Source organism: Xenopus tropicalis, chromosome 2, assembly GCF_000004195.4.
Source record: "Xenopus tropicalis strain Nigerian chromosome 2, UCB_Xtro_10.0, whole genome shotgun sequence".
Taxonomy (NCBI): Eukaryota; Metazoa; Chordata; class Amphibia; order Anura; family Pipidae; genus Xenopus; species Xenopus tropicalis.
This window is the reverse complement of record NC_030678.2, coordinates 36882790-36908894: the sequence shown is the minus strand read 5'-3', so window position 1 is coordinate 36908894 and position 26105 is coordinate 36882790. Positions and strand designations below refer to the sequence as shown.

At 37.6% G+C, this 26105-nt stretch overlaps 1 protein-coding gene across 3 annotated transcripts in view; it reads left to right on the top strand.

Moving 5' to 3' along the window:
- The window catches only part of sts (steroid sulfatase), a 106714-nt gene extending 88537 nt beyond the window's left edge, over nucleotides 1-18177 (top strand). For all 3 annotated transcript variants that reach the window (XM_031896683.1, XM_002938968.5, XM_018091434.2), the window contains one exon: nucleotides 17338-18177. In XM_031896683.1, coding sequence (XP_031752543.1) covers nucleotides 17338-17705 — 368 coding nt within the window. In that variant the 3' untranslated portion in view covers nucleotides 17706-18177. The remainder of the gene's footprint in view (nucleotides 1-17337) is intronic.
- The last annotated feature ends 7928 nt before the right edge of the window (nucleotides 18178-26105 follow it).

Sequence of the window (26105 nt, the reverse complement as noted above, 5' to 3'; positions counted from 1 at the left end):
AAGTTTTACTTAACTGTATGTGTACCTGAAAGGAAAAGTGATTTATGGATGCATTTGTGCACTTCAAAGCTACCTGTTAGGCGTTTGGCAGCTTCTAGGTTCCAAACAAATATGCCCTTTCTTTTTATATAGGACATGGCTGCATGCAACTGGAAATAAAAGCAGACATTGAATCTACTATATTCATAACCCTTTGCAATGGGATATATAGTTTTATACATATATATGTATATATATATATATATATATATATAGAGAGAGAGAGAGAGAGAGTTTTTTTCCACAATTCCAATGTAATTTAATATGCAATGCGAAGGAAAATGTGTCCTTAGTTGCAAGGCTGCTGTACCTCTTGATGCAGCGTACATAAGGGAACCCTGGAGTTATAACGTTGTGTACGTTGGCGGTAGCTTCATGATTCCCCTATTTCAATAGGCACACTTAATTCATCAGAAGAGATTGGTTGGCACAATATTGCTTGGTGCCAATACACAGAAGTACAAAAAGCTTTTTTGGCCGCAAGTCCCTTTAATGAATAGCGTCAATTCGCCCAAGTCCTCAACTGCACTTGTGGCTGCAATTGTAAATGATCCCTATAATATGCTACTGATATTTCTTAAACTGACTTTCATTGCCAGCCCTGAGGACTGCCATTAAGTTTACCAAACTCAGGCTGCATGGCAGCATAGTCATACTATTCAACCCTTGGGCTTAACACTTGAGCACTGGATGATTTAATCAGACATAAATTTTAAACTTGCCTAATGCACAGTTCAGACTCTGGTGCAAACATAATTAGTTTTGGTTTTGACAGCCATGATTATCATTATGGAAATTAGGAATCACAGTAGAATCACCATAGTGAGGAATGCAGGGTTCTTTTTCTAATATTACTGTATAGGTGTGGGATCCCTACTATCCAGAAAGACCCAGATTAGGAAAGGCCATCTTCCACAGGGTTCACCTTAAGCAAATATTTCATATATTAAAAAAAAAAAAAAATCTTTAATAATAAAACATTAGTTTGTACTTGATGGTAACTAAGCTGCATGAATCCATGTTGGTGGCAAAACCATCCAATTGGGTTTATTTACTGTTTAACTTATTTTGGTCATTTTAAGGTATGGCAATCCCCAGGAACCAAGGTCCTGAAATGAACCCTGTACATGGAAAATGCAGACCAACAAATGCTTTAGTCTAATTAATACAAACTAGAACCTACTGCATGTGTGTTTGCAAGGTGATTGCTCAGGAGGAAGCATTGAGTCTTCTATAAATGTAGGGTAAGGATAATTTAATTTTACTCGTGCAACTTCTAAGGAATTGCAGTGCTGGGAGCTGGATTATTTCTGTACTCCATTTGCATTCTGGACATGGCATGTGGGATAAATGATGGGACAATTAGCACCCTGTTCATAAATACGCTCTGTTAAAAAGATGGAATATTGGTTAATGAAGGACCAGGCTACTTTGAACTGATAGTAAAGAGTTCAGGGAACTCCAGCAGCAACTCTACAAGCAAATAAATCTTTAGCAATTTTCTTTGCTTGCCTCACTGATCAGTACTAAATAGGTTGACCATTAAGACCTGCTGTCTTTTTTTTAAGCCACTCTTCAAACTTTGTAAGTAAATATAAAGCTTTCTACCTTCATCTGCTGAGCCTGAGCGTTATGCAGTGTTAATTAAGCTTTCGCCTGCTGTTGATTTAACAATATCTCATTAACACCTGTCACCTGAAATAATAACTCCTGCTCTCTCTCTCTCTCTCTATATATATATATATGTACATCTTTCTAATCAAGCATGATGTCTTTATCTTTCTTTGAAGATGCACAACTGTTTCTTGTGTGCCAAAGGCTCTTTACTGAAATAATAAACTTTCAGATGGAAATGTGATGGGTCAGAATGTTTGAACGGGCACTATGAAATCTTCAAGAGGATAATTCTGTTCTATTTCAACATATAGTAATTGGAATATTATCAGACACTCTGACACAACTAAGACATTAAGAGATAAGCCTCGAGGGAATTGTAATTCATAGGATTTACAGCATGTGCCCGTTTAAAAAAGCACACAAACCTAAATGAAGACATTAAAAAAGTTCCCAATACAGAGAAGAACAGCAGGTACAGTAAATTAGCTTTGAAAAGCGAAGAAGAAAATATTCCCTTTCAAGCTGCACTGAATTTCAGCTTAATGACTCACATAAAACTAGGACTTAAAATCTCTAGAGCCTTTCCCTTCTAAAAATAGCTAATATTCAATTTAGTATTGTATTAGAGAAGCTATCTGCATCTTTTTTTCAGCAAATAAACAGTTGTGGTGTTTTCAATTGCTTGTCATTTTTCATGGCGTGAAAGATTTACTATTTAATTTAATATTCATCACCAAGCAAGACTAGATACAGGTTATGTACAATAGATAGCTGCTGGGGATGGAGGAAGGGGTTGAGTTGTCAACAACTGCCATATAAACAGACATGGTAAGGGATATAATTATCACTAGCGCATTCAATTTCTCACATGAGAACCAGGTGAGAAGTTACAAATCACCTTAAACTGGACACCTATAAATACTCTAGTGCTGATTAGTATAGCCACATGCTGGCTGAATATACAATATGCAATGTACTGAATGGATTTTATAGTAGGAATATACAACCTTATTTTAAAAGCATACGTGTGTATAGATAGATAGATAGATAGATAGATCTCTGTTAAAGCTAATGACTTGTCTACATGGGCTTTTATTAAAAATGCCAGCCACCTGATGAACTTTATGACTTTATTCCAGCACCTGATGGGTACTTAGCAACTGCCTGGTGCAGGGATATTTCATTCATGTAAAATGCCAATATAGTAATAAGCAATTACAATAATTTTTTGTGCAGCACAAATCCTAGTCACTTTGACCCCCAAGGCAAGATGTGAAAATAATGAAATTATGCCCAAAACATTTTAATGCAAATGGAACAAAGGGAGGAGAGTATTAGTAAAAAGCTAAAAGTCAAGTTCATGTAGAAGGCACTGGGAGCTGCCCTAGGTAATGTTTGTTGTCCTGTTACTTCAAGGTATTCAAGTTTTGTATACTCTAAAATTACACAAATTCAAATTTTCATAAAAAGGCCCTCCAAATCTGTAATTTTTTCAAATAAGCTAAATATTTTCTCACTTTTCTATAGAAAATCTTTAAAGACCCCAGCTACATAGGCCAATGTTTAGGCATGGCTGGTGTATGGGTGGGGACCAAAGAGTAGCTGGATGCTTCTCCAAACCTCTTTACACCAGATGCTTCAGGGCTCATTTACTAATTTAAAAACACTGCAACTGATTTACTATGGCTAAAAATCCGAAATCGACAGATTAAACTTGCCAGTTCATGTAGAAGTCAATGGCAAAAGTGGCAAAGGTCCATTCCCTTTCCTTGAAGTCCTTTCTTTTGTCTCAAAACTTTAGAGATTTTGCTGGGTTTTGTCCGAAAACTTTTTTTGTGGTGACAATTTAAAAAAAAAAAAAAAAAAGAAATGAGAAATGATGGAGTTTTAGTAAATATTCCCCTCCATTTTAAAACTGATTGTAATCCCTTTCAGACTTTACTATGCCTAGTTACTTTGTTTTTTATTTATTTAGGTTAGGGCCAATAGAAGGTGGCTGTTTTTCTTTTCTTTTTCTTTAGTTAATATGCAAATGCAAATAAGATTTGGTTCAGAATATGGTTAAACCTAATATAGAGAAAACAGATTCAGTGCATCCCTAATTTTGTTTATTCTAAGAACAGTACAGTAATGCACTTTTGGGGCTCAGCAGATGAAGGAAAATATTTGTTTATCCCTTATCTTTACTTCATCCGCTTTACTAATCAACTGGACAGTAAAATTAGAGAAAAGGTGGTTACAGATGGAGTAACCTTATGAAGTCATTTGACGGTTTCCGTACCCCACCATGTCATTCCATTTAAGGGGCCCATTTACTAAGGAGTGAAGTTTCACCTCTGGAAGCTTTGCCACACTTCGTGCAACCATGTCAGGCGGAAATTCGTGAGGAGTACGCTTATTCAATAAAACATGAATTTTCGGGGCAGCAAAAGAATGCTGGCGAGATTTTTTGCCACTGCATAATTTCATTGTGAATTTCCTCTGGAGACACTATCTTTCATAGAAAATGCTATATATATCACTTTAAATATTAAAAAATGCATGATTTGACACAGGATGTGACATTTTTGTCGAAATGCAGGATTTTATATAACTGATACAGTCACTTTGCCAGTTCCATCAATTCGCAAGTCAGAACCAGGTGAAATACACTTTATCCAAAAGGGGAATGAAGAGAAAATTTCACCCTTTGATAAATTACCAAATTTTCGCTTCTTCGTCTGGGCAAAAATTTGCCTGGCAAAAGGATGCAATAATTCTCAAGTGCTTAGCTTTTTGCTACCGAAAAGTTTCCTTTGCCCTTTGGTAAATTGGCGAATGTGCTGATAATAAATCTGGTGCACAGCGAAGCTTGCCAGGTGCTACAGGTGCAAATTAATATTTTTATATAGTGAAGATTTAGCGAGAAAAACTAGGAGAACCACCACATTAGTTGAAATGAAAGAAGTGCTGCAAGCAATATTTTGCAAGCGCGTATTTCTTTTGCAAATGGTTGTTTTGCACATGTTTTTCCCTAATGCTTACATTTTGCAGTGCTGTGCCCATCTTTCCTTTGTGCATGAGCATGCCCTCTGTGCATGTTTATTGTGTGTGAATATAACACAGATTTTCACTTTGTGAATATAAATGCGCAATTTTCCAAATCAGTTTAGCAAATAGTTTTTCCGCCATGAAAGTTGTGGAGTAACTCGGTCGCAAAGTCTGCACATAAATATTTGTTGTTTGTGAATATTCAATAAATAACTCCAAAGTGCCCTCTTCTGCTTTAGACTTAGCGATGAGGTCTTATGAGGAAAAGAAGAAAAAAAAAAAAAAGAAAAAAAAAATATAGTGTAATACTGTTATTACTTCACAATGTGCACTCTCATGTGCTTTTTAACACCAGTGATGACTTTTACTTATATCACCCTTTTGTGCCCAGTTGTGATATCCCTTTCCGATTGCCAATCTACTTACAGACCCCCTTGGGTTTATATGGCATCCAATTGGTTCACTTGTAGCTCACGACTCTCTGCTTTCCCACCTCTTAGTTTCAGGCAGTGTTAGGAACCACTTCACATAGGTAAATTTCCAACTTTAGCAACTTTAGGTTAATTCCACGACCTTTCCGCTTTCCTTCCCCTTCTGTGCACTTACTGTGGGATAAATGCATACGCCATATGTGTAAAAACTTAAATACTTTAATATAAATAAAACTTCCCAATACACTCACAAACAGAGTATAGGATGCGCATGTCAGGAGTCACTGGTATGGATCAGGTGGCTGCTCCTTTTTCTTTCCCTGTTCCCGACCTGCAGTGTCGTTTCTGGGTTCAGCAGTCCTGCCCTGTTTAGTGCTCCTCCTCTGCGTCCTCTCTCACCGCTGACGCGTTTCGCCACTTCCGGCTTCCTCCTGAGCGATGACCTCACTACATCCTGGCTATGTTTAAATATCCCACAGTTCAAAATGTCCAAACTTTATTGTACCATTTGTTTGCACAATGTCTCTAAGTCCATGTGTTCACTTTGTGCTTAGAGAATTCAATCAATTCCAACTTTATAAGTATTAAAACAGCATAAAAAAACAATAGATTTTTATATCAGCATAAAACAGCATAGAATAGCCAAAAAAAATATTTTTAAACCCTTTCATGTAAAAACACCTTTTTAACCCATTCATAAAAAAATTATTTTACATTTTTTTAGAAAACTTTTTAGGAATCACAAAAATGCCCTCAGATTGTAATCAATATTTAGGCCTAGCGGGTTTAATGTTTTTAATTTATATATCCACCAACTTTCTCTACGCAATGTATTTCTCACTATATCTCCACCTCTCCAATTTGGTTCTATTATCTCTATACCGTAGCATATTAGCCCCTTTGGGTTTTGGTTATGTGCCAGTTTAAAATGTTTTGAGACACTGTGTGTCTCCAGACCTTTCTTAATATTACCAATGTGTTCTCCTAGTCTCTGTCTTATGCTTCGATTTGTCTTTCCTACATACTGTAGGCCGCAAGGGCATTCTAGCACATAGATAACATTCTTAGTTGTACATCTTATTATTGTATCAATTTGAAACTCCTCATTTGTTACTTTTGATGTAAATTTTTTTGTTTTCTTGCCATATTTACACGCTTTGCAGGTGACACATGGATAATACCCCACTAAGCTTTTATCCTTTGATTTTGCTCCTGGTGGTATACAGCTCCTTGTCACCCTTTGTTTCAAGTTGGTTGCCCTTTTAAATATTATTCCTGGTTCGCTTGGTAATTGTTGATATAAATCTGCATCTAATTTCAAGACTTCCCAATGTTTTTTGATTATTTTTTTATTTCCTTACTTTGAGGATTGTATTGTGTTATAAAGTCAAACCTCTCATTTCCTTCTATTTGATCATGGTCCTTATATACCAGCAGTTGTTGTCTCTCTAGTCTCTTAGTTTTTTCTCTTGCCTCTTTTATTTCCTTAGGTTTATACCCTCTCTTTTGAAACCTCTCTGTTATCACCTCTGCTTGCTTTTCAAACTCTCCTATTTCACTGCAATTTTTCCTCACTCTCCTAAACTGACCATAGGGTATGTTTTTAAGCCAAGCTGAGTCATGGTTACTTGAGGCTAGTACATAGTTATTTACATCTACTGATTTAAAGTATGTTCTGGATTGTATTTTTGACTGTTTCACGTATAGTTCTAGGTCTAAAAAATTTATTTTTTCTCTACTGTAACTCAGATCAAATTCCAAATTCATATCATTGGAATTCAATCCATTAAGGAATTCTTTTAAATCCGTTTCAGTCCCTCTCCAGACTATAATAATATCATCTATGTAGCGCCGCCATAGGGAGAGGTTTGCCTCCCAGCCTTTTAGATGTTCCCTTTCCCAATAACCCATGAATAGGTTGGCATAACTGGGAGCAAATCGTGTCCCCATGGCGGTGCCACACAGCTGTAGAAAATACTTGTTATTAAACCAAAAATAATTATGATGCAACACAAATTCTATTCCTTGTAAAATAAATTCTTTCATACCCAATTCCATGTTACCATCCTGCCCTAGGTAATAACTGATTGCTGCTATCCCCTGATCATGCTTGATTGATGTATATAAACTTCTTACATCTAGGGTTGCTAATATCATATTGTCCTTCCATTCTACCCCTTCCAGCAAGTTAAGTATTTGGGTAGAGTCTCGAAGGTAGGAGGGTAGTTCTCTGACATAATGTTGCAATTTTGTATCTAAAAAGTGAGATAAATTACTTGTAAGTGATTCAATTCCAGAGATGATTGGGCGTCCTGGGGGGTCTTTAAGACTCTTATGTATTTTAGGGATTGTATAAAATACCGGAAGCTTGGGGTATTTCATTAATATGTATTGTGACTCATTTGTTGTTATTACCTTCTCTTTTTCTGCTTCTCTTACCATTTTTTCCAATTTATTTTTGAACACATTAATAGGGTCTCGATTTAGTTCTTTATAGGTTTCTTTGTCACTTAGTAGTCTTTCACATTCTGCAACATACTTTTCCTTGTCCATTATTACAATCCCCCCTCCCTTATCTGCTGGTTTTATGATAATCTCTGTGTTTCTTTCCAAACTTTTTAGAGCCTCATACTCCTCTTTGGAGCAATTATTTCTTTTCTTTTTGTTGTTCTTTTTTACCATCTCCTCCAAGTCCTGCATTATTAGTTTCTCATATGCTTCAATCCCTTTTCCCTTATCTTGTTTCGGTATAAAATCTGACTTCTTTTTTAACTGTTTCTCTTTTGATTTCATGTCATAATTTCTTATTATTCCATCATTTTTCATAAAATAACGTTTCAATGTTAGTTTCCTTATGAACTTCTGAGCATCAATTAACAAGTTAAAAGGGTTAACCCTATTGGTAGGTGCAAAGGTTAATCCTTTGCTTAGTATCTGTACTTCATTGGAGGTGAGATCTACACTGCTGATATTAAAAATCCCCTCTTTTTTTAGTTCCTCTCTATTTAGTACCTTTTCAGTCTGAGGGTTATCTGTCTCATTTTTGTTATTTAATTCCTGCTGTCTATTCTTCTTTTTGCCTCTTTTTCTTTTTCCCTTCTGTTTCTTAGAGACCCTAATTCTTCTTTGTGTTTTTCTCTTTGTCGAAATTCTACTCCTTCCTTCTGGCTTTCTTGTCTTTTCCTTTTGTACCAATTCCCTTCTTCCCAACTCGATCTCATTTCCCTTTTTCTCCTCCAGTCCGCCATTCCCCCTTTCCATCTGTTCTGGTGTCCTTTTTGTCCCACCCCTAAAAAATTACTTCCACTATTCATACGCCATTCTTGATTATTTCTCTCATTATTTTCTCTCCTCAAACCCCAATTCCCTCTTCCATTCCATCCCCTTTCCTCCTCTTTCCTTTCCTTTTTCCTTTCTTCCCTCCTCTGTTTATCACTAATTCTATTTTCCACTCTATTATTTTTAATACTTTTATTTCTTCCAAATATATTCCCTCTTTTATAATCCTCCTTATCTCTTAAAAATGTTTTACTCTTTGTTAAAATAATCTCGTTTTCCATTTTAGTTAACCTTTCTATCATTTGTTGCTCCAGACCTTTGCTTTCTTCCAAATCTATGTATTCTTCTATTTTGCTATTTATTTCTCCTATTTTTTGATCTACCTCTTGTAAATGGTTAGCATGTCGTTTAATAATTAATCTCATAAGAGAAAAGCTGCATTCCTCTAGGATCTGGTCCCATTCCTTATAGAATTGTGGATCTGCTTCCTCAAATGTAGGTTGCTTTATTACTCTCAGACCTCGAGGGATGCGCCCTTTCTCTAAATATCTTACCAATGTCTGTTGGTCCCACCATAATTTCAATTCTTGTTTCATTAATTTCTCTAATTCACCATATGTGTCATACAATTCAATATCTACCAAGTTACTAATATTACTTGTGTCATTACCACTACTTTCTCCAAATATATCATCCATATCATAATTCTTATTGTGTCTAAATGCATACATTTTTACACTTAGTGCCACCAAAACAACTTTTACAAATATAAATAAGTGCAATTCTCAGTGTATGCTCCTCACTTCAGATACCTCGTGTCCCAGGTCAAATAAAATTCAATAAATAACTCCAAAGTGCCCTCTTCTGCTTTAGACTTAGCGATGAGGTCTTATGAGGAAAAGAAGAAAAAAAAAAAAAAAAAAAAAAATATAGTGTAATACTGTTATTACTTCACAATGTGCACTCTCATGTGCTTTTTAACACCAGTGATGACTTTTACTTATATCACCCTTTTGTGCCCAGTTGTGATATCCCTTTCCGATTGCCAATCTACTTACAGACCCCCTTGGGTTTATATGGCATCCAATTGGTTCACTTGTAGCTCACGACTTTCTGCTTTCCCACCTCTTAGTTTCAGGCAGTGTTAGGAACCATTTCACATAGGTAAATTTCCAACTTTAGCAACTTTAGGTTAATTCCACGACCTTTCCGCTTCCCTTCCCCTTCTGTGCACTTACTGTGGGATAAATGCATACGCCATATGTGTAAAAACTTAAATACTTTAATATAAATAAAACTTCCCAACAGAGTGATAAACAGAGGAGGGAAGAAAGGAAAAAGGAAAGGAAAGAGGAGGAAAGGGGATGGAATGGAAGAGGGAATTGGGGTTTGAGGAGAGAAAATAATGAGAGAAATAATCAAGAATGGCGTATGAATAGTGGAAGTAATTTTTTAGGGGTGGGACAAAAAGGACACCAGAACAGATGGAAAGGGGGAATGGCGGACTGGAGGAGAAAAAGGGAAATGAGATCGAGTTGGGAAGAAGGGAATTGGTACAAAAGGAAAAGACAAGAAAGCCAGAAGGAAGGAGTAGAATTTCGACAAAGAGAAAAACACAAAGAAGAATTAGGGTCTCTAAGAAACAGAAGGGAAAAAGAAAAAGAGGCAAAAAGAAGAATAGACAGCAGGAATTAAATAACAAAAATGAGACAGATAACCCTCAGACTGAAAAGGTACTAAATAGAGAGGAACTAAAAAAAGAGGGGATTTTTAATATCAGCAGTGTAGATCTCACCTCCAATGAAGTACAGATACTAAGCAAAGGATTAACCTTTGCACCTACCAATAGGGTTAACCCTTTTAACTTGTTAATTGATGCTCAGAAGTTCATAAGGAAACTAACATTGAAACGTTATTTTATGAAAAATGATGGAATAATAAGAAATTATGACATGAAATCAAAAGAAAAACAGTTAAAAAAGAAGTCAGATTTTATACCGAAACAAGATAAGGGAAAAGGGATTGAAGCATATGAGAAACTAATAATGCAGGACTTGGAGGAGATGGTAAAAAAGAACAACAAAAAGAAAAGAAATAATTGCTCCAAAGAGGAGTATGAGGCTCTAAAAAGTTTGGAAAGAAACACAGAGATTATCATAAAACCAGCAGATAAGGGAGGGGGGATTGTAATAATGGACAAGGAAAAGTATGTTGCAGAATGTGAAAGACTACTAAGTGACAAAGAAACCTATAAAGAACTAAATCGAGACCCTATTAATGTGTTCAAAAATAAATTGGAAAAAATGGTAAGAGAAGCAGAAAAAGAGAAGGTAATAACAACAAATGAGTCACAATACATATTAATGAAATACCCCAAGCTTCCGGTATTTTATACAATCCCTAAAATACATAAGAGTCTTAAAGACCCCCCAGGACGCCCAATCATCTCTGGAATTGAATCACTTACAAGTAATTTATCTCACTTTTTAGATACAAAATTGCAACATTATGTCAGAGAACTACCCTCCTACCTTCGAGACTCTACCCAAATACTTAACTTGCTGGAAGGGGTAGAATGGAAGGACAATATGATATTAGCAACCCTAGATGTAAGAAGTTTATATACATCAATCAAGCATGATCAGGGGATAGCAGCAATCAGTTATTACCTAGGGCAGGATGGTAACATGGAATTGGGTATGAAAGAATTTATTTTACAAGGAATAGAATTTGTGTTGCATCATAATTATTTTTGGTTTAATAACAAGTATTTTCTACAGCTGTGTGGCACCGCCATGGGGACACGATTTGCTCCCAGTTATGCCAACCTATTCATGGGTTATTGGGAAAGGGAACATCTAAAAGGCTGGGAGGCAAACCTCTCCCTATGGCGGCGCTACATAGATGATATTATTATAGTCTGGAGAGGGACTGAAACGGATTTAAAAGAATTCCTTAATGGATTGAATTCCAATGATATGAATTTGGAATTTGATCTGAGTTACAGTAGAGAAAAAATAAATTTTTTAGACCTAGAACTATACGTGAAACAGTCAAAAATACAATCCAGAACATACTTTAAATCAGTAGATGTAAATAACTATGTACTAGCCTCAAGTAACCATGACTCAGCTTGGCTTAAAAACATACCCTATGGTCAGTTTAGGAGAGTGAGGAAAAATTGCAGTGAAATAGGAGAGTTTGAAAAGCAAGCAGAGGTGATAACAGAGAGGTTTCAAAAGAGAGGGTATAAACCTAAGGAAATAAAAGAGGCAAGAGAAAAAACTAAGAGACTAGAGAGACAACAACTGCTGGTATATAAGGACCATGATCAAATAGAAGGAAATGAGAGGTTTGACTTTATAACACAATACAATCCTCAAAGTAAGGAAATAAAAAAAATAATCAAAAAACATTGGGAAGTCTTGAAATTAGATGCAGATTTATATCAACAATTACCAAGCGAACCAGGAATAATATTTAAAAGGGCAACCAACTTGAAACAAAGGGTGACAAGGAGCTGTATACCACCAGGAGCAAAATCAAAGGATAAAAGCTTAGTGGGGTATTATCCATGTGTCACCTGCAAAGCGTGTAAATATGGCAAGAAAACAAAAAAATTTACATCAAAAGTAACAAATGAGGAGTTTCAAATTGATACAATAATAAGATGTACAACTAAGAATGTTATCTATGTGCTAGAATGCCCTTGCGGCCTACAGTATGTAGGAAAGACAAATCGAAGCATAAGACAGAGACTAGGAGAACACATTGGTAATATTAAGAAAGGTCTGGAGAGACACAGTGTCTCAAAACATTTTAAACTGGCACATAACCAAAACCCAAAGGGGCTAATATGCTACGGTATAGAGATAATAGAACCAAATTGGAGAGGTGGAGATATAGTGAGAAATACATTGCGTAGAGAAAGTTGGTGGATATATAAATTAAAAACATTAAACCCGCTAGGCCTAAATATTGATTACAATCTGAGGGCATTTTTGTGATTCCTAAAAAGTTTTCTAAAAAAATGTAAAATAATTTTTTTATGAATGGGTTAAAAAGGTGTTTTTACATGAAAGGGTTAAAAATATTTTTTTTGGCTATTCTATGCTGTTTTATGCTGATATAAAAATCTATTGTTTTTTTATGCTGTTTTAATACTTATAAAGTTGGAATTGATTGAATTCTCTAAGCACAAAGTGAACACATGGACTTAGAGACATTGTGCAAACAAATGGTACAATAAAGTTTGGACATTTTGAACTGTGGGATATTTAAACATAGCCAGGATGTAGTGAGGTCATCGCTCAGGAGGAAGCCGGAAGTGGCGAAACGCGTCAGCGGTGAGAGAGGACGCAGAGGAGGAGCACTAAACAGGGCAGGACTGCTGAACCCAGAAACGACACTGCAGGTCGGGAACAGGGAAAGAAAAAGGAGCAGCCACCTGATCCATACCAGTGACTCCTGACATGCGCATCCTATACTCTGTTTGTGAGTGTATTGGGAAGTTTTATTTATATTAAAGTATTTAAGTTTTTACACATATGGCGTATGCATTTATCCCACAGTAAGTGCACAGAAGGGGAAGGGAAGCGGAAAGGTCGTGGAATTAACCTAAAGTTGCTAAAGTTGGAAATTTACCTATGTGAAGTGGTTCCTAACACTGCCTGAAACTAAGAGGTGGGAAAGCAGAGAGTCGTGAGCTACAAGCGAACCAATTGGATGCCATATAAACCCAAGGGGGTCTGTAAGTAGATTGGCAATCGGAAAGGGATATCACAACTGGGCACAAAAGGGTGATATAAGTAAAAGTCATCACTGGTGTTAAAAAGCACATGAGAGTGCACATTGTGAAGTAATAACAGTATTACACTATATTTTTTTTTTTTTTTTTTCTTCTTTTCCTCATAAGACCTCATCGCTAAGTCTAAAGCAGAAGAGGGCACTTTGGAGTTATTTATTGAATTTTATTTGACCTGGGACACGAGGTATCTGAAGTGAGGAGCATACACTGAGAATTGCACTTATTTATATTTGTAAAAGTTGTTTGTGAATATGCCGTATTTAAAAAGCTTTTGCAGACATTCGCACTGTGAATAAAAATGTGCAATTATCCAGCTTTAGAAATATAAACATGGGCAGGGCAAATATGTTCACTGTGCCAATAATTCTGTGCTGTGCAAATTTTATAAATGACCCCCAGTGTGTCCATCAGAGAGACTTGCTCACAGGATATTGAGAGTAAAATTAGGGGAAATTATTATTCTTTATTTATATGCCAACATATTAAAAACAATATACAGAGATTATACATTGTTCATATCAATTCCTGCCCCAATGAAACTTACACTCTAAGGTCCCTCTTACCCATTGTGAGTTTTAACAGGAGCCAGTTAACCTGCCAGTATGGTTCTGTAGTGTGGAAGGAGAAAACATTCAAATGCTTTCCTGAACCTAGGAAACCCTTGGTAGCAATGCAAGGCAGCAGTACAAACCACTGTGCCAGTGTGCTGCCAGTAAAGCTTATCCACCAATGGACTGCCCTTATTAAGACATATGGCTCAGATGGTTCATTATACTCCCACCATATCATCCTGCTGATCCAATGTTAAGTATAAAATAACCAGGAGAGATTATCAATGGATATCATCTCTGAATTCCCTTTTCCTTTTCTTGGATTGTTAGCTATAGCTGCTAATATTTTTGGCACACTTTACATTTTTCTGCCTGTGTTTCTTCAACACGCCGAAAAGGTAGATGTGTTGTCTTCTGCCCTGCATTGTGTGTACAGTGACGGCATTGACCCAAAAGCGGATTTTTTTTTTTTCCCCAGCATTTCTTCAAAAGGCAGAAAAAATGCAGAGTGTGCCATTGGTCTAACACAAAATGACCAACTAAGGCAGAATAAAATGCTGAGTGTGCCATTGGTTTAACACAAAATGACCAACTAAGGCAGAAGAAATGCTGAGTGTGCCATTGGTCTAACACAAAATGACCAACTAAGGCAGAAGAAATGCCAAGTGTGCCATTGGTCTAACACAAAATGACCAACTAAGGCAGAAGAAATGCTGAGTGTGCCATTGGTCTAACACAAAATGACCAACTAAGGCAGAAGAAATGCCGAGTGTGCCATTGGTCTAACACAAAATGACCAACTAAGGCAGAAGAAATGCTGAGTGTGCCATTGGTCTAACACAAAATGACCAACTAAGGCAGAAGAAATGCTGAGTGTGCCATTGGTCTAACACAAAATGACCAACTAAGGCAGAAGAAATGCTGAGTGTGCCATTGGTCTAACACAAAATGACCAACTAAGGCAGAAGAACTGCCGAGTGTGCCATTGGTCTAACACAAAATGACCAACTGCATAGATATGTGTCTGATGATTTAATGTTATATTTATGGATTTTACTGACGGATATTATTTTAATTTTTATATGTTCCACAAATATTTACAATTGTTTTTCTTGTTTTCTCAGGAAAACAACTAATTAGCTTGATGTTTTGATAGAAAACATAAACATAGCTCATTTATTTCATTTTGCCTGATTCAGCAACAACGTTGAGCTTTCATTTCCCATTACTTTCCACCAATGACAGTGTGCAGAAATAGGCTGAAAGTAAAGCTCTTTTTATGAACTGATATAAATTTGGTTTATGTACTATTAGAAGCAAAGCTTACATCCGAGCACTCCCTCATTCAGTACGGGGTAAGTGGACGCCTTGTATATTAAGGTCAATGAACCTGCAAGGGAAATAACTGGAAAACAGAGTTTTACTTTCAATCATTTTGCTTCTGTCATAAATGTTTTAATGCCTCTTCAGAATATTTGCTAGTAGATTTGTGTTACATTTCAGCCACTTTCCTCTGCAGAAAAGAAAGATATTTCCTAATGTTTTAAACATTAATACAAGTATCTTGGCTTGCCTCAATTCATCTAAATAGCTAATGTATTTTTATGCAACATGTGTAGTTCCGATTCCTCTTTCCATTTTCATTTTGCATTCAGAGCTTTGCTCTCTAATACTCTCTGCACAGTATATTTTCCTGCTCATATTTCACGGCCTTGATTTCTAACTACGACAGAAAAAAAAATGTATAACCATCATTAAATGTCATTGGCACAGTATATGTTTGGCACGCTGGTAATAATGATATATAAGCTGTCTTTTGCTTACAGTGTTTTCATAAATAAAATCTTTGAAAGGTGTAGATGTATTTCCATTATTTATCCGAAAACACAAATTAAGTAAACATACAGGCATATATAGCCAGATATTAATGTTATTCAGCCACATGTAAAGCAGCGTGCTAAATATATATAAAGACTCTTAAAGTGGCACAATCTTTTTAAACTGTATTCAGTATTAGGGATGTAGCGAACCTCAAAAAAAAAAAAAAAGAACTTTGCGAACCCCATAGACTTCAATGGGAAGGCGAACTTTAAAACCTAGAAAAGCCATTTCTGGCCAGAAAACTGATTTTAAAGTTGTTTAAAGGGTGCCACGACCTGGACAGGGGCATGCAGGAGGGGGATCAAGGGCAAAAATTTCTCTGAAAAATACTTTGTTGACACAGCGTTGCGTAAAAACGCAAGCTATTCCTATGTATACGCAAAGGCAGCTGGCAGACCTAGCGGAAATACGCAGGGTTTTTTGCTATTTCGCACTATTAGCACCATGGAAACGGGATTTGCTTACACGGAAAAACACCTAAGGCGAACCCAAATTGCGAACATCGCAAAAAATTTGCGAACTTGCGAACACCCGATGTTCGCGCGAATTAGTACGCCGGCGAACAGTTCGCTACATCTCTATTCAGTATGTATTTTACTGTATTCCTGAATAACTATTCTCAGCAAAAGGAAACACCTACATTTGCATATTTTTTAATTGCTTATTAGTGATGAGCAAATCTGTGCCGTTTGGCTTCACCATAAAATTCTTGAAACGGCAAGAAAATTCGCGAAACGCATTTGTCAAAGGTTTTTTTTTTTATGCCCGGGACTATTTTTTGTCTCCCGCAACTATAAAAAAATTTGCGTGTGGCGAATTTTCACAGAAGTTTCGCAAAACAATTCGCCAATGGCGAAATGTCGAAATTTGCTGCGAATCCATGTCTGGCGAAAATATTCGCTCATCACTATTGCTAATTAATCAGTGCATGGTGGAGGTAAGATGCAAAAATATGGATGCAAACCCCTATGTTTTTGAAGGGACACACATAGGTGTCCCCCCCTCCTGCCCGCTACCTGTCCAATAATTTGTGACTTGTTCAGACATGCAGGTTAGACAATGCTGGCAGTCCCTTTGCGCTACAGAACCTGTTGCTATTTCCTATGGCAGGCACTGAATACAGTAAGATAGATTTTTTAGCTGGCGCAAGGTGCAGAACTCAGATAAGCATTTGCTTTGAGACTTAGCAGAAAGCCATGATTTTGTGCCAATTAGTGCTCTTGCCAGGGGTGTATTTATATATAGGCACCTGTGCCTAGGGCAGCAGCTTCAGGGGGTGGTGGCCCACAGGTGCCTACATGATCAAAAAGAAAGGGTAAGTTCAGGTGGGAATTGATGTCACGCTTAGAGAAAGTGACATCATACACAGTGTGCACATGGTCACTTCCACAACCTGAGGGGTGCACGAGTGCCTAGAGTGGCACTAGACCTAAAAACAGGGGCATAAGTCAATGACCACTATAGTATTTAAATAAGAGTATAGCTAACGTAAGTAAGACAGATACACTGTTTTTTGTCCTTCACTTTCCATTATATAGAACAAACACAGAAAAGTGTACTATGGGACCCATAAGTCTTTCCCACTTTAAAAATTGTTACGGCTTTATGCCCATTTGCTAAGTGGGTTACTTCATACTTCATTCTTCTGTTTCCAAGGGATTTATATTTACACATTAACCTGACCAATCATTTTCTCTTTCAGGCTCATCAGTCTGGAAGGTGTTCTATTTCACTCCCAACTTTCAGCCTAAGGATTCCAATGGCTGTTTTGCATCGCATGTGTGTTTCTGCTTTGGAAGCTTTGTCACTGTCCATGACCCACCATTGCTGTATGACCTGTCTAAAGACCCTGAAGAAAAAAGTCCTCTCACACCACAAACTGAACCCGATTTTTTGAAAATACTTGAAACCATTCAGCAAGCAACAGAAAATCATAAGAAGACTCTTCAAGCGGTTGATAATCAGTTATCATGGAACAATGTTATTTGGAAACCCTGGCTACAAGTGTGTTGCTCATCATGGACTGATTTTTGTTACTGTGACCTTGATAAGGATTTGAGGATAGAATGAGTGAGAGATAATGCACATGCTCTTAAATACTTGACTCCACTCCCCTACTCAAGAATCAGAGTTCAGTCATTATTATCCCATGCATCTTTTCCCTCTGAATCACTTTATTTTAGATGACAGTTTGATTTCTAAGACTCTACCTTAAACACATATATTTTTGTCCTTTCTATACTAAGTCCCACAACATACATCAGCTTTTGAGCATTCCAATCCACTTTTATGTGTTTACCCTCAAGCGTATTCGCTTATATTTTGTTATTGTCCTTCTGTCAGAGAAATGATTCAATTTGGCACATCATGAAGCAAAAAATATCTCTGCATTGGATAAATGTAATGTAATGTTTGAAAGAAAAATGTCATTTTCCCTCCGCTGTACTAAACAGAAAACACAACAAAGAATGTTAGGAAAATGACATTGGAATTCGAATATGATTATAATAAAATGCTTAATAAAATCACTTCAAAATCTCCAGTAGGAGCTAAAATCTAAAGTGGTAAGATGACATAGTTTTAGCCTTATCTGCCCTCTCGAAAACCTTCCCTTTTTAGATAAGGAACATGTATTTACCTTTACTGGTCCATTTGAAGCAGATAAGTAGCTTGTTAAAACAGAACCTCTAATATTTATTTTTTGGGTGCATCAATAGAATCGATCAATAGAATAGGCAAAACTATCTATCTACTACAAATTACCAAGTTGCAATGCTTTCCTAAATTTATCAGTTTTTATAAAAATTTGTGAAATTTTTAAAAAATGATTTCAAAGCTTCTAGTCTACAGCATCTTATCTCCCACATATCATTAGCTACCAATATAATACACCCTAAATATGAATTCCAGGTGTCCACTGGACAGTTTAATAGCCAATGTGCATAGGTTAACCAAAGTATATGACATGTAGGGACCCCAAAATAATTATATCCCTATATCCCTATCTTTTTTGTCATTTCAGTTACTGCAAAATGAACACATTTACATAAGTTTATGTGAGGGTAATGCACCCCAGAAAGCCATATATTTTTTGAAAATACACATTTTGCAGAGTCCAAAATGGGTAAATATCTCTTTCTACTGCAAAGTACCAAACCACAAAGCTTTCCTAAAGTTGGCGATTTTGAAGACATTTCTCAAAATCACTTCACAGCTTCTAATTTGCAGCATCTTATCTTGCACATTTGATTAGGTACCAAGATAAAAGACCATAAATATGAACGCCAGGGGTCCACTGAACACTTTGATGCTCATTGTGTATAGGTTTACCTAAGTATGTGACATTTAGGGGCCCCAAGGTGAAGATTCCCATTTATCTAAGTATGTGATATGTACTTGGCATTTAAAGCCTTTTTCTACAAACATGTATTGCATACGTGCTTGGCAGTAAAAGTGTTAATGAATGGGATTTTCCACAGAACTGACTGCAGGAATTTGCATGTCCACAATTCCTCTAGCACTCGTAAATGACCCCTAATCTGTTTCTTTCACCTTAGATAAATTAACTCATAATTAAATGGTTTACTACAACTCGCAGTAAGTCAGAACCTGTAAATTATTACTGATCACACCTATTCAACACCACTATTAAAAAAATTTGTTTAGTACTAATGTTCCATTTTACTATTCATTCAGGGGGTGGAAGCATATACTTACACTGCTATTGTTGGTCTATGAACAGGTGTGAGCAAAGTCTCCTGTAGAGTCAGTTAAGTTCATATATATAATATGCATATCCTATATGAAGGCCTTGAACCAGAAATCCAGCTAACGTGTGTCCATGGCTACTCATGAAATGAAATAAAACAAATATTTGGTTACATCTGGTGAGTATTTTGTCCCATTGCTGGTTTTAGCCCACATAATATTGTAAAATTGTATGTCAGACAGGAGAGATCTTTAAACCACACTTGCAGGTAAGTTCAACTTATGTCTAGGGGCATAATTCTATAATAATAATAATACAGATAGGGCTACCACTAGTGAGGAGCAAATTTTTTCCACATTTCGCCATTGGCAATTTTTTGTCACAACCGCGCCCATTTTGCCACGGGCGCACTCATTTTGCCGCGACCATGTCCACTTTTACACGACCGTGCCCAATCTGACACGCGAAAAAAAAATTCTGTGCGACTAATTTTTCTGCTGCGAGTTTTCACGGAAGTTTCGCAAAACAATTCGGCAATGGCGAAATGCAGAAATTTGTTGCAAATCCATGCCTGGCAAAGAAATTCGCTCATCGCTACTCTACAGTCTTAAGGTTAATGTCCCACAAAGATATTAGTTGCTATGATTTTAAAAAAGTGAGTTCCAGTGACAAGTCGTTTGTTTTGTCTCTAAATAAAGAACAATATGAATCTCCAGTACCTTAAACCAACAGTACTACTTCGAAATGCAATCACTCCAAAACGCTATGAGACCATTTTTGGAGCAATGTTACAAAGAAAGCATTGTCATTCAAAACTATTAGAATCACTGAAAGGAAAACCCACTGGGCAGGAAGTAGCTGTGATTGTTTGCAAATTTCCCCATTGGAAATGCCGGGGAATATGACGCGCTGACTTGGAACTTGTCGCTGGAACTCGCTTTTTAAAAATCGTAGCTTAATGCTGCCATACAAGTGGATTTTTAAAAGATCTTTTTGTTGTCATACCAAGAGTGCAGAGACGTGCAACTAAACTGGTAAAGGGGATGGAAGATTTAAACTATGAGGTGAGACTGTCGAGGTTGGGATTGTTTTCTCTGGAAAAGAGGCGCTTGCGAGGGGACATGATTACATGAGTACAAGTACATTAGAGGGGATTATAGGCAGTTGGGGGATGTTCTTTTCTCCCATAAAACGATCAACGCACCAGAGGTCACCCCTATAGATTAGAGGAACGGAGCTTCCATTTGAAGCAGCGTAGGTGGTTTTTCATGGTGAGGGCAGTGAGGTTGGGGAATGCCCTTCCTAGTGATGTGGTAATGGCAGACTCTGTTAATGCCTATAAGAGGGGCCTGGATGAGTTCTTGAACAATCAGAATATCCAAGGCTATTGTGATACTAATATCTACAGTTAGTATTAGTGGTTGTATATATAGTTTATGTATGTGAGTGGATAGATTGGTAGGTGTGGGTTGTGTGTGCTGGGTTTACTTGGATGGGTTGAACTTGATGGATTCTGGTCTTTTTTCAACCCTATGTTACTATGTAACTATACAACCAAGCTTATCTTGAAACGATTGTTTAACAGTAGGATTTGTCCATCAACGAAACTGACCATTTAAAGCGATATCGTCTAGGAAAAACTGTGGGTACCTGCCTGTTTGCTACTTCAAACAATTGATCCATTGACAAATTTCATTGTTAGGCTAATGCCACATGAGGTGTAGAAAAGCGCTTGCTGAAAATTCCACCCTACATGTGCCTGCACCTAAATAAATGAGATACGCTCGGGTGCAGGCACATGTAGCCGATATCCGCATGAAAACGCAAGACTTTGCATTAGTTCGCGTTTTCAGGCGTTTGTCGGCTACATGTGCCTGCACCCGAGTGTATTCCATTCATTCGGGTGCAGGCACATGTAGGAGGCAGGGCGGAATTTTCAGCAAGCGCTTTTACACTTGCCGAAAATATCCGCCCTATGCCTCCTGTGGCATTAGCCTTAACAACAAAAATGTTCAAACCTGCCTGATTGATTTTCTGACCGATGTTGGATAAAAGACGTGCGATCTGATATTGGTTCAGTAAGGGAAAATCGTTACATGTATGGCTAGCTTGGGGGTGCATACTAACAAGGTTTTTACTTGTGTTTATGAGGTAGATTTGCATGTATTTGACTGCACACCAACATAAATGTTAATTGATTTTGTTCTGCCCTGTGAGTTTGTAACTACAGCAACAGACATACAAGCCAAACACATGCATTCAGCCTGATGTCTGCCACTGTGAGTACTGAGCCACTGGGGAGCCTGAAAACAATTAACACTTGCAGTGGAGGGGAACATACTGTATCTAACTGCAGCTAAAGTCTGAGCATAAACTTCTGTTGGTAAAGTTGGTAAATGCCCTTATGAACGAAAATGAACACCAAGCGCTCCGGACTTGAAGGGTCTTTAAAGCAGGTCCTTTATTGATTCATTTAAAAAGCTAAACGCCTGACGCGTTTCGGGCTGAGCCTATGAGTAGGCGTTTAGTTTTTTAAATGAATCAATAAAGGACCTGCTTTTAAAGACCCTTCGAGTCCGGAGCGCTTGGTGTTCATTTTCGTTGATTTGGTATCCTCCCTTTTGCTACGGGTTTGGGGCCCCGAGCACCCGGACCAACCTACTACATCGGTGAGCAGTTTTATTTACGTTAATTCTGACTGAATTTCCACTGTGCCACACTAGTGACAGGTTTGGGGTTTTTACACCTGAACCTTAATGGTTTAATTGGTACGTGTTGTTTCTACCTGTCTAGAGCACAGCGTGATTTAGGATTTAATCCTTTCTACTAAATGCCCTTATGAGTCTGATGAAACTCCAATCCGACTTGATTCAAAATTATAGCTAGAAAATAGCACCTATTCTCAATATACTCACTGCCTTTACATTTTAGCTAAAATAGACCAGCTGCAATTTACCAGTAGATGGTAATCCTTTTCCCTTGTGCTATGGCAAAATATAATGTGGGCTCCCAGGTCACCCGAGTTACCACCTGGTAGCCTGATGGTAGGCCAATGCCCCGGAAGGCAACAGCAAGGAGGGCCATACATTGGGACCACCCTGGACACACTGCAGCTTTAAAGCATTTCAGGGGAATAACATTGGAACAAATACATACTACAGCATTAGGTATATCTTTTTTAATCAACTTAATTATAGCTGAATTACACTACGTCAAATATGCATACATTGTGAAATTGTATAGAGGAATGATTGATGCGAAGAGAAGCAATACACAAGAATAAATCATGCACCTGAAAAAGGAGCCATTAATATATGTAATAAGTAGAAAATACACTATATTATACATTTGCATTATCAACCTCCACCTAATTAATATGCAGATGTCATGGTCAATGGTGGATTTAAAAATAAATGATTGTGAGGCAAAGCTGATTAGGTAAATAAATAAAATAAATGACAAAACTGATTCAGCTGCAAGCAATGCACCTAATGAATACAAATGGGATAACAGCATAGTAGCATAGTATGCTACTGAATAAATGGAATGGATGTGAGTTACTTTGCCAAATTCATTGAACCCTATATTATCATTAGCTGTTATTATTTATGCAGGTGTTTACAGAAATTGTTTATCATTCCCATCAGCCCCTGCCCCGGGGAAGCTTACAATCTAAGGTCCTTATTACATTCACACACACTAGGAGCCAATTAACCTGCCAGTATTTTTTTTTTTTTTTTGGGAAACCCACACAGATAGGGAGAGAACATAAAAATACCACTCACATTTTAAGGTCAACATTCAAAATAGAACTAAACTAAAGATTGCTGTACAAAAATCGCATCACACAGTCCACAACTTGCAGAATCCTGTGTATACAGAAAGTACAGTACTAACCAGGGTGCGTAGAAGTGGAGCCTGTGCTGCTGTCAGGATCAGCGGGATTCGAACAGCACTTGGGGTGTTCCTGGCGGCATGCATTTGCCTCTGTAGCCACTGGAGGCATTTCGGTCTGTCTGTTTCTTCTCTTGTCTCCTACTTTCTGTCTGCTCCCTTTCCTCCGCCCACCTCATTAACCTCATGTGTTTCCCATCTCCTAATCTTCTCCCTTTATAAGCTTTTCCCTGACCATTGCCCCTTGCTTGGTCATTAATTGTCTCTCGTGACCCTGCCTTCGTGTTCCCTGTTCCTGTGTCTGTGTCCTTGTTTCTCGCTGGTTCCAAGCTCCAGTTCTGTGTCCTGATCCTGCCTTCTGCCTTGTTCCTGAGCCCTTCCTAGTTCTACCTTGATTTCCCGATTTTGACCTTGGCCTGTCCTTTACTTCGTCTGACTGCCGCTTGCCCTGACCTTTGGCCTGTTTTTGGATTCTGCCTCTGCCTGCTGTTCTACATTCAGTTTGTATATTCTTTGTGTGTTCGGTTACATCACTAAGTTTATTAAAGTTCTACACTTTCAACATGGCCTCTGGCACCAGTTCTGTGACTTATGGTTACACTCCGGGTTACCCAGTCTTCAGGCTCCCACCTTCCTGGTACTCCACAGCGTCTCCACAGGGAGATTGTGACAGCTGCTAAACAAGCCCAAGTATAGAATCCAACCCTCCCCATTGCTAGCAACATGAAAATGTATAGTCTGACATATTTTGGTGTCTATACTTCATGACCTTGTAAAAAATACATCATTTTAACACACCCTACAGCATCTGATGAGTATATTGTCCCATTGTTGGTTTTAGCCCACATAATAGGTCAAAAATGTGCATCAGACAGAAGAGGTCCTTAAAACCACAACTGCAGGTATTTCAGGCTTATATCCAGGGGTATAATCCTGGATACAGATAGAGTTAACTTTTGTTCCTCTCCTTTCTAAACAATTGGCCATACCTGTGGCCATACATGTGGATTAATTAACCTGCAGGTTTAGGCTAATGCCACACGAATCGTATGGCGCATATTTTCGGCAAACTGAAAAACGCTTGCCGAGAATTCGCTCTGTACACTTAAAAGTCCCCCTACCTGTGCCTGCACCCGAATGAATGGAATACGCTCGGGTGCAGGCACATGTAGCCGAAATACACATGAAAACGCAAGACTTTGCATTCTCTCACGTTTTCATGCGTATATCGGCTACATGTGCCTGCACCCGAGCGTATCCCATTCATTCGGGTGCAGGCACAAGTAGCAGGCGTAGGGCTGAATTTTTGCCAAGCGTTTTTCCGCTTGCCGAAAATATCAGCCCTACGCCTCGTGTGGCATCAGCCTAAGGTAGATTCAGCTAGTAATGAGTTTTCACAGGTATTGCATTTACATGTGTGTCTACTCATTCCTAAGTATCATCACACAGTAAGTTCCTATTTTCCCCATCTCACCTCATTAAAGATCAATGCATGTTTAATAATCTTTAAGTGTCTATTAAAATCCTGTGGCTCACACCAGCCATACCCAACATAGTAAGAAAAAGTCTGTGTGAAAAGTTCAAAACCGATCCCTTCCAAAGTTAATGGACAAATCCTTTTAGTTCAAAACAAACAAGAAAAACTTTAGCGCTATTGGCTAAGGGATAGAAAAAAAATATATATAGTGTAGTATTTTCTCTTAACAATACCCCCTTTGTAATCCAATATATAATTATACAAGTGATCAGTAGAAAAGAGATCAAATCTTTAAAACCAAAAATCTCCAAGAAGGGTATACAAATGCCTTGTCTGGGGTGGTTTTATAAAGGAGAAGAATGACACCCAGTGCAAAAGCAAGTGGAAATGGAACCAAGGAACCCAGGAACCACGGGAGCTGGAACACAGAATGGCTCAATGATCCATCCATGGGGGAAGGAAGGTGCTGGTTTAAATACTCTCTTGATCATGGAATAAAAGAGTCAATGCAAACATCTTGGAAAAAGCGGCTGACACAAATCTGGAAAAACCACCTCAATAATGTTGAAAGTACTAAGTTTGTATTAAAAGCATTCCATTGTTTATTTTTTACACACAATGAAACATAAAAGCCTAGGCAGTAATTGGTGAGTGACTGGGCTCCATCTTTACTCATCTTTTGCATACATTACATGTGATATGTCTGTATTGGGCAGCACCACCACCGGAAAGTATATGCAGTTGAAAGTGCGTGAGTGCTCCCATTCTACCAGTTCTACAAAAATTGGTATTGACAGGGGCCACAAGGAACAAAAAAGCCCTATAATTAATGCCTGTATAGTGTTTCACCTGAAAGTACAGCACTCTGCACCTTGCACAGAGTACAAGCACAGCCTGCCCAGACTATTGCTTCAGGTACCCCTCAGTGTATCATCATCTGCTTTATGTCCCTTACAGCTATGGTGCTTGGCTAGAACTGTACAGAACTGGTAGATATACAATCAAGTTGCTCTAACACTTTTCACCTCCTAATCACTCAGTATATAGACAATTTAAAAGGTTAAAATTTGATATGTGGTTTAAGAATTGCTGAAACATAATGTATAATTTAATCATGACACTTGAAAAATATTGACAAGAACCAATAAGAAAATAAAGGAGCTTAAACCACAAACAGCAAAAGAGATATGACCATGAATAATAAGCAAAAATATTGTGAAATAAGTAAACAAGCATTTTATCCAATATAGAATAGCTGCTACCATTTACTAGATCACAATATTTTACATAATAAAAAAGAAAACCTCCAGAAGGCTGGAGATACAAGGTGTGAGTATATATTTCAGGCCTTGTCATGTTGCACCGTGAAAGCTCTCCGCAGTGGGCTGTA